Here is a 14,239-nt window from a genome sequence, read left to right as displayed (position 1 = left end):
GCGTCGATGCAGCGCTGCCAGCGCGATTTTCAAAGACGGAAGCCTTGAGATGACTGCCTTTCATCGGCCTTTTTAGGCTGCGGAAGCGTTGGGATGCCAGCCTTGGTTGGATAGTTGTTCACAAGAACATAGTAACGATGCGCTTCAAAAATGGATCACGTCTTTGACGCTAGATAAGCAAATTACAGTCGCATTAATGACGAAGCAAACTCATTTTCGGAATACATCACACAAATTTTGCCTGGCTTCAGCTGTATTTTTACTCTTTTGATAGTAAGACTGCAAGACCACCAAGCAATAACTATTCAACAAGAAATACAGAAGCTTCAAATTTAATGAGGAATATTTATTATTATTTAAAAGAACATTCCTTGGCAATTATTTTTTGAGGAGCATCTTTTTCAAATCTTGGCCGAGGCTTCGTCCATCCGTTGAGTCTAATGTTTCATGATTCGTTCGAGCATTTCGCTTGGTAACTGGCGAATGATATACGTGATGTCTTCCTCCAAGGCCTGAATCGAAGCGGGATTGCCGCATAGACTTACATATCCCCACAGGAAAAATACCGTGATATCACATGATCATGATGGCCAATCGACCAATTCAAAACGTGAAATTATCTGCTGACCGAAGTGTTCTCTCAATAAATCCACTGATTGGTGCAATGTGTGGGAATTGGCGCCGTCTTGTTGAAACAAAATATCGCCAAAATCACGAGCTGCAATTCCAGGCAAGTAATAGTCTGTTATCATGGCGCTAATATGTTCGCCGTTGACGATTACTTTTTCACTGGCATTATTTTTAAAGAAATATGGGTCGATGATTCCACCAACCACAAACCAGATCAAACCGTTGTTGTTTCTGCATGAAGTGACAGCGTGTGAATCTTTTCGGATTGCTCTTTGACTGAAATGTTCCAATTTTGCTTGTTTACCTACCCATTGAGCCAAAAATGGGCCTCATTGCTGAACAAAATTTTGCTCGAAAACGTCGGAGACGACACGACTCACGCGTGATCTGTTGAAAAAAGTTTCTCTACTACCAGTATCTATTTTTTAGATTTTATATGGGGGGTGTGATTGTTTTTGTTTGCCAAAACTAGCTATTTCAGCAATGAATATCTAGCTTACCTTGCTTGACCTTCAACAGAAACTCATATTTATATGCTCAAAAATTTTATTATGTAATTCTTTGTTCTTGTAAGGATTAAGTACAAAAATAAATACATATTTTATACATTAACAGTACATATTTTTATACAAGCATGCACGCTCATATCTTCAATAAAAATAAATTGGGGAAGCTATTGTATTATAAACATGCAAGCACTCTTAACTAAATAGCTTTTATTATAATTTCCATCATATTCCTCTGTTTCATCCAATTCTGAAAGCTTTCGCTGTATCAACTCTTCTTATGTGAATCTTCGTTGTCATGTTATTTTAAAAACGCTTCACTTAATTCTGTTTTTCTACAATTCACAAAATTAAAAAATTTAGAACATTTCATTTTCAAATTCATTCTGTAGACTTACTAAATAATATCTCCATGATATCTATTTGGGCTCCTTTTAAAATTTTCCGTTTCAAACAGTGATACAGGTTTTCAACTCCTTTATGTTTATGTTATATTTGACGGCATTTGGACGAATTTACCGCATTATGACAGTTGTATCTTCAAATCGTATGTTGTTCACCGGATTGGTACGAAATGTTTCACCACGTAGTATTACAAATGCACCACAGGTTTTGGCTTGTTTCATTACCACTACTTATACTTTATATCTTCAAAGGCACCCCAAGTTTGTCTTCTAATATATGTACATTCCAGAGTTATGTAAGCTGAAGTGGTCACAATTTGGGATACTGGCACTGTAATATGGAATGCTTTCATTTCTACTTTATATCATGTAATGAGACAATGTTCGCAGACGTTCGGGTTACCTAAATAACATGTATAATCCTTGAAGGAGATACGTCCACAAAACTGCATTATGATGTGAATTATGATTGGAAGAGAAGGCGCTTGAAGAATCCACTGAAAGTGAAACTAGTTGGTCAGCTGGCTTTGTGCCGCAGAGTACATTAGACGTCATTTCGGGTTTACAAGGTAAAGCTGGAAAGAAGGAAATAGTTTGTTTTTCAAAGAATAGACAAGCAAAAATGAGTTCATTATACTTTATATTCATGTAGGGAAGAAATAGTAATACTTTTTAATATAAATTTCGCGCGGAAACCCATTCATCGAAATATTTTTTTTCTAAGTTGGTACGATTGGCAGTAACATCTGTGTCAAATATCACATCAAAATAATCTTTAGTGTTTAGTATACACTTCTTTTTCTTAAGTACGTAAAGTGCATTCGGCGATTTTTACGATGAGTTAATTCCAAATTGTTGGAATATCAGAAAGATTAGTGAATACCATTTTAATCATTTTGAAAGAGCATTTGCGCCTAAGAAAAGTGAAAGCACAATTGGTTTCAAATCGCTCAATTTTTCCGAAAAACAATGTCGTGTTAACGTCTGTGAAACAATGATTTCCGACTACCAGAGTGTCAAGCTTTTGACCCGGATACAGACGATTAATTGGCCGAATATCAAGGCAAACGTGAGGCGAAACCGAAAAGGTTTTTAAGTCCGTGTGATTTTTGGCTATTCATTAAACTCAAATGATTGCTCCGAGAAACCGTTTTGAGTCAATTGAAGACATTAAACGGAAATCGCTACGCGCACTGAAGGCTATTCCACAAATTGACTTTAACAACTGTTTCGAGAAATGGAAAAAACGTTGACACAAGTGTTTTAGGCCAAGGAGGATAACTTTGAGGGGGTTGACATAGATTTATTAGAAGAATTAGGAATTTTAAAAGTATGAACAAAGTCTTACTATTTTTGCTCATATATTCAAAAATAAGAGTAGAATCATGACTTTAAACTTGTATATGTATAAAAGATAAACAGGCTCCTCTTCATAATTCTACCGCCAAAATTATCAGTTTTAATCTCAAAGTTTAACATATGGTAAATAAATTTATTTTCAACATAGTAAAAAAACTAAAATAAATTCCAAAGCCCAATCGAGAACGAAAGTGACGTACTGCTAACGGCTAGCGGTCAGTGTTCAAGCGTCGCTGCGGTTCATTGCCTCCCGCATTGCACAGGAGGTGCTACGTTTCAGTAGCCAAACCTGTCATCACTAAGTGACGAAGAATTGCCAGCGAATTGCAATCTAATCTAGCAAGAGAACAATAAAAGAGTGTGAAAAATAAACACAGCACAAAAAACTATACCCAGAACTCTCAATAGATTAATGCCGTCATATTGCTATTATTTTTCGTTTGCTTGGAGTGTAGCATGTGAATCCGTAACACCAGTGCCATTCGCCGATTAATTTCAGCCGGCAGCTGGAAATCTAATCACCAGATATGGGCAATGAAAAGGCAAACTCTGGTGGGAAAAGTGAAAAACTGTTGCAGAAATGTTACTACTCGTTTTTAAGTGAAAATATCTTTTCAATTTCAACATGTACTAGCTACTAATTTTTGCAAAAGAAAAAAAAAAAAGTAAATATGTACTAAGCAAATGTTCCGAGAAACCAAGAAATCAATGGAACAAAATTTTTAGTACTACAAAAAAATTAATTTTTAGAAATCTTGTGTGGGCAATATATTTTCATGAACACTTCAAATTATTGGGTAAACACAATTTATATCCAACATATAAAAGGCCAAAGCAACAATCAGTTTTACCAATTTTAAAACAATATTTACTGTTGGCTCCTTGTTCGAAGCTCATTTTCGCACATACATACTGACACTTAAAACGCAATAACTTCACTTCCAATCTATGAAATGTCATGAAATTCCCACAATCGATAAACATAGCAGACTCTAACGCACCAGTCGACATATAGATCGCGCCAACAGGGAGCGCTATATTCAAAGAGTCCTGTTTACTTTGGAAAACACCTTGTATTGTTCAGATCAGATCAATGCACAATATATGCCTATTAAAATCATGATAACATGTTTTTATTAGTTCCATGCTAATAGTTAACCGATCTGATCAATTTCTTCGGAGATTACATTGTTGCCTTCGAAAATAATATATACCAAATTTCGTGAATATTTCTTGCCAAATGTGAAAGTTTTCCATACAAGCATTTGATTCCGATCGTTCAGTTTGTATGGCAGCTATATGTTATAATGGTCCGATATCGGCCGATCCGACAAATGGGCAGCTTCTTGATGAGAAAATGACGTTTGCAAAATTTCAGAACGATATCTCAAAAACTTGTGTTATCTTGTAATGTGTCCATTTTTTGGCATTTTGGACAGTATGAGAAACCTTAAATGATTGTTCTGAAAGTATATAGGGTGTTGTTGTAGCGGCATAAATCTGCCGAGCTGACTGTCCTTGCCGGTGAAAATCCGGGTCTGCTCCGGTTATGTAGACCTAACTGTCGTGAGAACAGGTATATGGGGCGTATTAACTATTGACGCTGTCTTTTGGATAACAAATTTACCCGACACATCCTTGAGGAAAGAACACTTATGTAAAACACTGCATGTGGCTTTATAATAAATACTGTTTGGGTATCACAGCGTCATTTCGAAACTTACTTTTTCTCGCTTTTTACTTTTTGAATGACATCTTAAATTCTTGAAACAGGTTCTGCTACGCTAAAATTTTGTTCATTAAGTTACATTAATGAAAACAATTAACAAACGTTTGTATGTAAAACAAAGTAATTTCTTTAAAATATAAAAATTTCGAATTATTAAAATCATATATCCTTTTTTATAAAACCTACATCAGGAATATCTTTGATGTCACAGTAATTTCTGTGTATCATGGGCATATTCTCAAAAGTTCTCCATTTTCGGAAATCCATTTTGCAATATGTCATTAGATTCATGCAAAATTCCAGATAACTCTTTGCTAGGTTAAATCAAACGATCAGGTGTATTTAAGAAAATAACGAGAAATTTTAGACCAGTAAAATCTGGAAAAATATCGTAAGAGCTCACGTCACACAAGACAAAACGAAGGAAAGCTAAGCAAAATGTAAACATACAAATGTAAAGCCAGCTAGCTTAAAAAAAGAAATGTAAAGAAGAGAGTAAAGAAGCAATCATAGAATATGAAAATAAGGGGTGAAAAATGCATGTTTCTACCTAGTAACCTAATAATATTAGGATACACATTTTATACATATACGTATGCCAGCTTGCATTGACAGTTGAATGCTTCTGACATCTTATTGCTAAGCCACCTAAAAACCACGGCTTGCTCATTATTTGAGCAGACATAAGCTTCTGAAGGCAGTGCCAAGAAAAAGACAATTAACTTCGGCTGCTACCGAGGCAATAATACCTTTCGAAGATGCTTTTATCATCACGTAAAAGAGTCTGCAAAGATTTTTAAGTTGATTTTGGTCGATCAAATTGTGTGACAGCTTTATGCTATAGTGGTCCTATGTAGACAATTTCTGCGCAGATTATAGTGTTGCCTTAGAAAATTTATGCCATATTTAGTGAAGCATTCCTTTTAGGCTTGATAAAACTACATCCACTCGGATGTCTATCGATTGGTTAGATTAAGTAAATCTGGTAGGCCAATAACCTATGTATAAACCAATTTTGGTCCTTTGCGAGTTCTGTTACTAGGTCCAAGAGGAGTAGTCATACTACAGATGCCTGTGCTTGACGTGATTTTTACAGTCCAGTCCTCAATATCGATACAGAGTATCATACTGTCGGAACCCCATATGCTTACAGCGTAGTCTTGTCAATACGCGAAAAGTGTACAGGAGATGCTCCATTGTTTCCATGGCGCCCTGCTTGAGAAAATTCCTGCAGTCTCTCGTTCTGTCAGCCCCATCCTGCGGGCATGTGTTGCCACTAGACAATGACCTGTTAGTATTCCCATCATTTTCTATAGTCTCTTTTATCGTGTGCCAATAGTAATTTTGTGTACTTTCGATATTTTTGCACATGAACTTTTTAGTTTTGCACACAGGTAGCTCGTTCCATCGGGTTAAGATTTTCTTTGCCATGCTTCTGTCGAGATCGTTGTATAGACAATGCAATGGCCTGGCATCTAGTAGAAGTGAAGTTGCTTGCTTCTGGCCACACTTTCCTCTGCCACCCTGCTTTCCAAGACACTTCTAATCTATATGCGATACGAGGTCGATTGCACTTCGGAGTGAAATGATGGAGGTATGTTTCTGCCATTAATCAGCCATATGATATATAGAGTACCTGCTATCTCGAAAAACTTCACTTTATAGTCATCAAAAATTATTTTGTGGACATTTTTGATGTTTTCGTCAGTGACAACTTTTTCTGAGCGTCCACCACGTTCACCGCCTTCGATACTAATTTCACTCTAAACTTAGCATTCCAATCCTTGATAGTTCATATTCCTGAAGCAGTGTCCGGAAACTCGTCATCAAGCCAGGTTTTTGCTTCAACTGTATTTTTCCCCTTCAAAAAACAATATTTTATCAACACGCGAAATTCCTTTTTATCCATTTTTTCATGATAACAAGAGTTTCTTCAATCAAAGTGATATAATTCAAAAACTAAAGATCCGTCAGCTGGAAAATTTATTCTTGTGCCTCTTTGGGTTACTGCTATCTAAAAATTTTATGGATTTAATTCTAGCAACACCATCAATGTGTCAGACCGTGGACTTTTCAACTGGCTTGTTATTCTTGAACATTTTTGTCCCTTACTGCATATTTTATTGAGTCTCCAGCGTTTTCTTCTAGTTATAACAAACTTCGTAGTAAACTGTACATACCCTCTTCAGGGTATAAAAAGGAAACTCTCTACATACCTTTCACTTACGCAATCGGAGCGAGTTGGCAAACTCTCAGCTTATATGTGTACTTTTGCTTTATTCAATTGAAATTTATAATTTACACATATTTATGTGCCACACATAAAAAATTTCAATGGCATCAATTTTGAAATGTTCTATTCCGTGGAATTGCTCAATTGTACAATGAAGCCGCGGGCATGAGGTAGAATTTGCGCGCGGTCGTAAGAGGCAACTAAAATTCAATATGCACTATGTCTGCTAATGTTATAATAGTCAGCTTGAATTGATATCGTATACTCTGAATTAATTTTGTTCTAATGAAAATACATTTGAAGTTCAAGCGACAAAGTTCACCAGTCCTTGAGTTTGATGTGTGCTCAACTGGTTGTTGCAAGAGCTACGAGGTCCCACCGGAGACTCTGGGCCCACCCAGATTCGTTGTGGGTGTGGTTTAAACTTTAAGGGAGGTAGAATAAAAAATTGGAGTTACACTGCGACCGGGTGCCGGACCCACAGTACAGCAGAGGTTTTAGGTCCTTCCACCTGACAATTTGAAACCAAATAACACCTGAAGAAAGCACGTATTATTTGGAGCGCTGATCAAAACATTGTTTTGATCTATGTGCTTTTAAGCGCCATGGGGTAAGGTCGCCTTTAGCTGGTACCCTCGTAAAAACTCAACGACTGTTATACCATGAAGTATTCTGAAGCCAAACTGGTAATTCTGAATTAGTAGTAGAGAAACGAATAATCCAGAGGCAAAATACTACACCAAAATATTATCAATATTATGGAATAAGATTATGCTTCTCTCTGGAAGTTTTAAATAAGTATTTTAAAAATATAATAACTTTGTTTAAATTTTAGAAATTAAAAAATTAATCTCCGTTATGTACTCACATTGATTATGCTCTCTCCCTGTGCCGTGATCTTGTGAATTCCATAAGCTCGATGTGGCACCAATATAAACATTGTTCAAGGATGATGACGACGAAATATCTGCAACATTCGATTTTATGCGATGAATTTTTTTACTGAAGCGTTGATCTATTTTGTCGACGCGAGCACAGATTACATTTGTTGTTGTCATTTAAAAAAAAATTAGATAGTTATATGTATGTAATAATATGGCTATGTGTTTTGATATATTGGTATTTATGATAAGTAGTGTCTTCTGTGTAAACCTCACTTATCCTCTACTAACATATACCCCAAGATAAACGATAAAAAAAGAAGCATTGCTATGGAATAACAACATAAATAGGATAAGTGGATGTGTTAAGTTGTTGAGGGACTTGCTCAGGTAAGATAAGGTCAGCCGGAGTGAAATAATTATTCTTAGAAGAAGCGTAAGGACTTGCAGTGGCATAGGCATATCTGTAACTATATTGCTTGTTGTGAGGAGGAGAACATGCGAGGAGCAGCAAAATTAACTCAAATATACAAAATAATTGTATTTGAGTACAAATTTGAATTAATTTATATTTTTTCAGTTTTTTTTGTATTTTTACACACCTTTGTTGTTGTATTTCGTAACCACAACTGGCACGGTATTTAGAGCCACCGTAGGTGCTAATGTGGTTACTGTCGTTGTTTGCGGAATATCTGCAATGAAAAAAATAGAAAATATAGAACAGAGGCAAGGAGAGAAAGAGTAGAGTAGAAAAAGAGAGTGTAGTATAGTACATGACATCAATTGGAAGCTGCATAGTTTAATCTTACCGTATTTAAGAGAGTGAAAGAATTTAATGAATTTTACATACAAGTATGTAGTATAACAAGTTTTTATGATGTTTTGTTGTTAGATTCGTAGAAATATTTTTAATTGAATCATTTGGTAATAGTTTTAAGTAAAATTATAAAAAATGGGAAATATAAAAATTTTTGCATTAATCACAGTACAGTAGAACACAACGTAGAAAATATTTGTATAACACGAAAGTTAAAGTTTCGCATTCCTCCTCACAACAACAAAACGGAGCCAATTGGGAAACACATCCAACTGGTAATTAGGGCAATTTATATTTTCTCTACTTCGATAAAACGAAAATATACTATCGAATGTACCACCGAAAAGTTTGTTGTTGTTTGTTGTTGGTAAGAGCTTTAAGTTTTGACATAAAAAGTCAAGTAAAACAATTAATTATTTTGTAATTGAATTCAAGATTTAAAATAGGTTTATTAAAATGATTCAATTCAGATCAAATAAGCGCCGGCAAGTTTACAATGCGAATTTTGTAGAAACCGTCGTTCATATTGGTAAAAACTGTGACCGTTGCTCTTTATAAGCTTTTCCTGAGGCGATTTATAATTTCATCAGCTGTGTTATTCGCCTCAGGCAGTTATTTTCCACACTTTCACTGCCATTCAGCAGACATGGAGAAGTGTTCCCTCCATAACTTTTGTATGCTCAGAACATCAGCCGCTAAATCACCACTTTGGATCCTACATCTTTTTGTAAAGTTATCAGTCATTAACCCTGGCGGCCAACTTCTCAAACTCACCCATTTTGGCCTCTTTCGTTTTTTGTCTGCAAATGCGTCTAGCTTTTCTCTTCAATTCTCGGTATCTATCTCACCCCGCTCCTGTTGTCGTTTTTTGCAACATTGCAAACAGCCTACGTCTGTTTTCTATCTACTGCGACACGACAGTCCTCATCGTAACAGCTTTTCTCTCGACCCTTACGAAAGCCAATGGTTTTGCTTGCAGATGTACGGTAGAAGCTTATATTGCCGTCCCTCAGTTCCCTTATACCGAGTTGTTGATGAGTGCTCTCAGAGACCAGAGCAGGAGTGCAAGTCGAGTAGAAAACCGTTTCGTTGTCGGTTGTGATAGAAGCTTCTCGATATCGTACGTTCCCTGTGTTTTTTGACGTGTTTTTTTGACGTGCGTGCTTTGCTGTACAGAGGCGGGCGCGTATTTTCGCTAAAACAAGATATGTTAAGACCTTGGAGGGTACAAACGTCAAAGACACTGGAGATATGTCAGTCATCTATCACAACACGATGGACATGGTTTCGAAATTTTCGATCTGGAGACAGTCAAGAAGCTTGACGAGTTTTCTTGACAGACAGCCATATTTCGAGCCCCTACGAAATTGATCAGCTTCAACCCAATTACAGAGGTATCGCCATGGAGACTGAATTTTCCGACTAAGTACCAAAGATCCTTTCTTTGCCCACCCTGGCCTAAGCGTGCTCTAGCCGCTCTTAAAAAACATTTTGGTCATATTTTCCTTATTTTCCATCGGGCCGTTGGCGCAAATCAGTGTTATGTTGAAAAATGTTGCTCTTCTACGGATTGTAGCTAGACGCTCACTCACCGACGTGAATGCCAAGTCTCGACAACTCCACCCACGAATCCCACAACGAATTTGCACTCCTTTATATGGCCGCTATAGTAAATGTCACAAGGAGCAACTCGTCTTCGTCTTTGTCCCGTTCATCGCATTTCTTGGATGGCGGTGATGGCAGTTTTTACTTTTACAAGGACATCAACCAGCTGGGCATAGGCACCTTCCCAATTAGGGACCGGACATTCTAGGTGCATGTCCTTAAATCATAATTCTTACACTGGTGGTCGTCAGCAAAGGTGGGGTTCTTCATCCGAGGCTGTTGTTTCCTTTTCATAAGCAGTGGGGGGTCCTAAACTCAGCGAATAACTTGTCTAAGCGATTAGTATAAGGCTTTATACACATTTATAAAGACAGACTGTGAACAGACTCTGTAAATAGACTTCAGCGAATCCTTAAGCCGAATATAAAGGATTGGCTTCGCTGAAACTTCCCCTCTTTTGGCTGTGACCCCTGGCATCACAAGAGTTGGCTACCGCATCTTACACATGGATTACCCACGTTCTCAGGGTGCGCTGCGAGGACGCATCAGTAGAAATTGGGTATATTCCTACAACTTTAACTACTTACCCAGAAGTACACCAAGATCGTAAACACGAATCATATTTTTAGTTGCCCAGCTAGAGTTTAAAACTGACGTTAAGTCGCTTCTGAACTTCTGACTAAAATTCAATAGGGCACTACAAAGGTAGACCGATAGGGACAGCAAACGGTGCCATATTTTTTCAGGCTCTTTTGGCATTTCTAAATTTGTCACGTAAAGATATACGATCCAACAATGAGTCGAAATTATTAAAATTTACTACCTAATCAGTGGCCTCAACTTTTAGAGCGGACTTTTCAATAAGGGCGCTACAAAAGTTTTTTTTAAGTGAAACCAAAATGGTTTGGGATATTAATGAAATTCTTTATTTCAGTGTAAGTACATGAACGTATTGCATTAGTCGTATATTTTTGGCCAAAGTTGGATAATATGGATTTTGACAATATGTGGACGGCGCCACAAGCCACACAGCGAATGTCACAATCGATTTAATGAAAACCAAGTCTGGTGAACGTGTTATTTCATGAAATGGCCCTGTCAATTGGCAGTCTCGGTTGCGCGATTTGACGCCATTAGACTATTTCCTGTGGAGCTACGTCAAGCCTATGGTCTATGCGAACAAGCCAGCGACGATTGAGGAACTTCGTATGAATATCGAACATGGAATTGCAGCAGTATCTGCCGGTTTATGCTTGAAAACCGTCGAAAATTGGATTCAGAGCCTGCACTTCTGCAGGCATGCCCATGGTTCACAGAAATAAATTATTTCATTGATATCCCAGACCGTTTTTGTTTTATTTAAACTTTTGTAGCGCTCGTATTGCCTATAATAGAAACTTGTATGCAACAAAATTTTAGAAGTTTTCTTTTCCTCTGGAATTAAAAGACATTTAATCTCAATACTAATTAAACAAAAACGCTCATGAAATCTTGCATGCAAAACTATTTTAATTAGTAGTCCTTCTTAACTATATGTTGGTTAATTAAGTAAAAATAATAAGTTATCCCTACATGGTTTCTAACATTATGCATCAGTAAATATTTATGTTGCAATCTGCCATATAAATCAATTTAAATATTTGCGAAACGAAGTATTTCGACTTACTTCTAACAACCACGCAGCAACTTGACTATTGACCTAAGTGCTTAAGGCTCCTGGCCAACATACGAGTATCTCCAAAGTAGTACTTAAACACCTACGAAATGCCTTGTTGCTAATGGTTATATTGGAGGATGGTTGTATAGTATATTCGTATGTACATCGTTGTTCAACTCCATTACAATTCGTGCCACATTAATTATACAATACTCATCAATTATTGTCAGCTTAGATACAGTCAAGTAAGCATAGGAATGAAGGACCCAAGAAATTCACCACAACTTTGTAAGCACCAATGTATGTAAGATAATCCAATAGCTTAATAGTCCCTGTAAATTCGACATTTTGTAATTCTGCTAAACCAAAACTGAAGCCAAATGCAATAACGTATAATATATAAATAATTACTTAAATAATACATTTGTTTATAAGTTTAGCTAACGAGCCGATTCATTTCTAGAATCAACGAATATATTTTTTTTTGGTTAACCATTTCATTTTTCCTTTTCGCTATTTAGCACCAATTGAAGATTCCAATTGCGGTCAGGTCCTTCCCCATCTAGTCGTTAAATCGTACGCAGAGCATTTCTCTCGAAAACTCGTAGCGCCGTCTCATCAAATGTTTTCATTGTCCATGTCAAATAGAATTTGGTAAATTTCCCAATTGCCTACTCTGTCCGAAGTAGCACCTGTTGGCAAGAGTTAGTATGCGTTGGACTTCGAGGCTGAAGTTGTTGTTAATGTTAATACTGCTTCTAATATAGACGATATTATGACTGCTAACAGTGACGTGGGAGCCAAGTAGCGAGTGTAACGACTGTTTGTCTGATGACAAAAGATATTTTCAATAACAGACCCAATTGATTCACTTCTTTGTACTCTCTGGAAGAACTTTTTCATGGTCGGACAATTTATCTCCTTTTACATCGTCATCGATTGGGGAGTCGGGTGCACGGGATCACCTTTGAGGGTTCTACATGCTCTGGTCTTGAAACTTTCTGCTTGTCGCCGTAGAAGGTCCAAAACGCGTATAGCTTTAGTATTTACTTAAAGAACTAGAACATGGTATGGTTTCGAACTCGAGCCTCAAACGAGCAAAAATACATACCATGGAAAAAGGGTTTTCTGATAAATTTTTGTATTGCCAAATATGATAGGCAACTCTGAGTTCCATGTTTATAGATTTTTAGTATAGTCTTACACAATAACAAAAAAACTTTCTTAGAGCACTATACAAGTATAGTACTTTCCAGGAGAAGGATATTAAAAAATTACTATTTCTTTGTTGCATATTTCCTTAAATTATTCCCTGTTAGTATATACGAGGGTGGTGTTTAAAATTTTAAGATTTGTGAACATAAACTGATACTTATCATTGCAAAATGCTTTATTGCTTTTCAAAGTTTTCTCCATTAAGGTTTATATACTTTTTCATACATTTGAAACAATTGCCGAAGCACTTTTGCAACGCAGTTTGGGATATGTTCAAAGCATGCACTCTGTTGCTTCTTCAGCTATCAAAAAACATTAATATTTTAGTTTATTTTATCGTACAGGCATACAAAGATGTGATTCGTCCTCAATGGTTGGGCCTCCTGCTTTCTTGATAATGGTTGTTGTGCACCACTCAAAATTTACTATGCGACATGTCCAGTTTAAAAAAAAACAGGCAACAATTTCGTGGAAGTGTTTCATGGGCGAACAACTATTGTTAGATTCGGTTCAACTGGAAACACTCATAAACTCGATTGCTGTTTACTTTTGGACATATACTATACATAACATATAGTAAATCCACAATTAAACACCGGTACTTCGAGGTATCGCTACCATATTTTTTATAACACTTCTCTAGACCAATCGACACAAGCCTTTTTTGAGCGAAAGACAAGTTGTGTAGGATCAAAGTGCAAAAAAAAAAATAAATCTAGAATGTATGCTGGTTCCACTAAGCCCTCTAGTTATCTTAACCTCACGATAGGTAACATGACGATTTTGTAATATCAGGTTGGGCTATTTATCGATAGTTTACGGCATATAAAATGTTCGCGTTTTAATTAAATTTTTTGGCTCAGATGAATATTTTGGGTTTCTGTAAATAACACATTTAGCGCTCGACAAGTTTAAAACTGTACGATACAATTGTAAATTGCCATATCGCGACACTAAGGTTGCTAAGTCCCGAAATGTAAAAAGAAAGCTACCCAAGTAAATACTTTATAGTTTTTTTCACAATAACTATTTTTTACATTTTATTTCACCGCCCTTCTTTCTTCAATAGCCTAATTGTCGATGACAATACACATATCAATATAACACGCCTCTTCTTTACAGTGTGACAAGTTCATTTGTTCGAGTCGTTTTCTGTTGTGATTATATACTATAAATATATTTGTGTAAGAATATTTGTTTTGC

The 14,239-nt window shown here is 36.5% G+C and overlaps 1 protein-coding gene across 1 annotated transcript in view; it reads right to left on the bottom strand.

Annotated features, from left to right (window-relative positions):
• Nucleotides 1–1,534: 1,534 nt before the first annotated feature.
• The window catches only part of LOC120768837 (brother of CDO), a 31,014-nt gene continuing 18,309 nt past the window's right edge, over nucleotides 1,535–14,239 (bottom strand). The window contains exons 6-9 of the mRNA XM_040095588.1: nucleotides 8,345–8,434; nucleotides 7,730–7,876; nucleotides 1,944–2,115; nucleotides 1,535–1,871 (exon numbers count right to left, since the gene is read on the bottom strand). Coding sequence (XP_039951522.1) covers nucleotides 1,811–1,871; nucleotides 1,944–2,115; nucleotides 7,730–7,876; nucleotides 8,345–8,434 — 470 coding nt within the window. The 3' untranslated portion in view covers nucleotides 1,535–1,810. The remainder of the gene's footprint in view (nucleotides 1,872–1,943; nucleotides 2,116–7,729; nucleotides 7,877–8,344; nucleotides 8,435–14,239) is intronic.

This window comes from Bactrocera tryoni, chromosome 2 (genome assembly GCF_016617805.1).
Source record: "Bactrocera tryoni isolate S06 chromosome 2, CSIRO_BtryS06_freeze2, whole genome shotgun sequence".
Taxonomy (NCBI): domain Eukaryota; kingdom Metazoa; phylum Arthropoda; class Insecta; order Diptera; family Tephritidae; genus Bactrocera; species Bactrocera tryoni.
The sequence above is the reverse complement of the archived record's forward strand: the minus strand, read 5'-3'. Positions and strand labels throughout refer to the sequence as shown.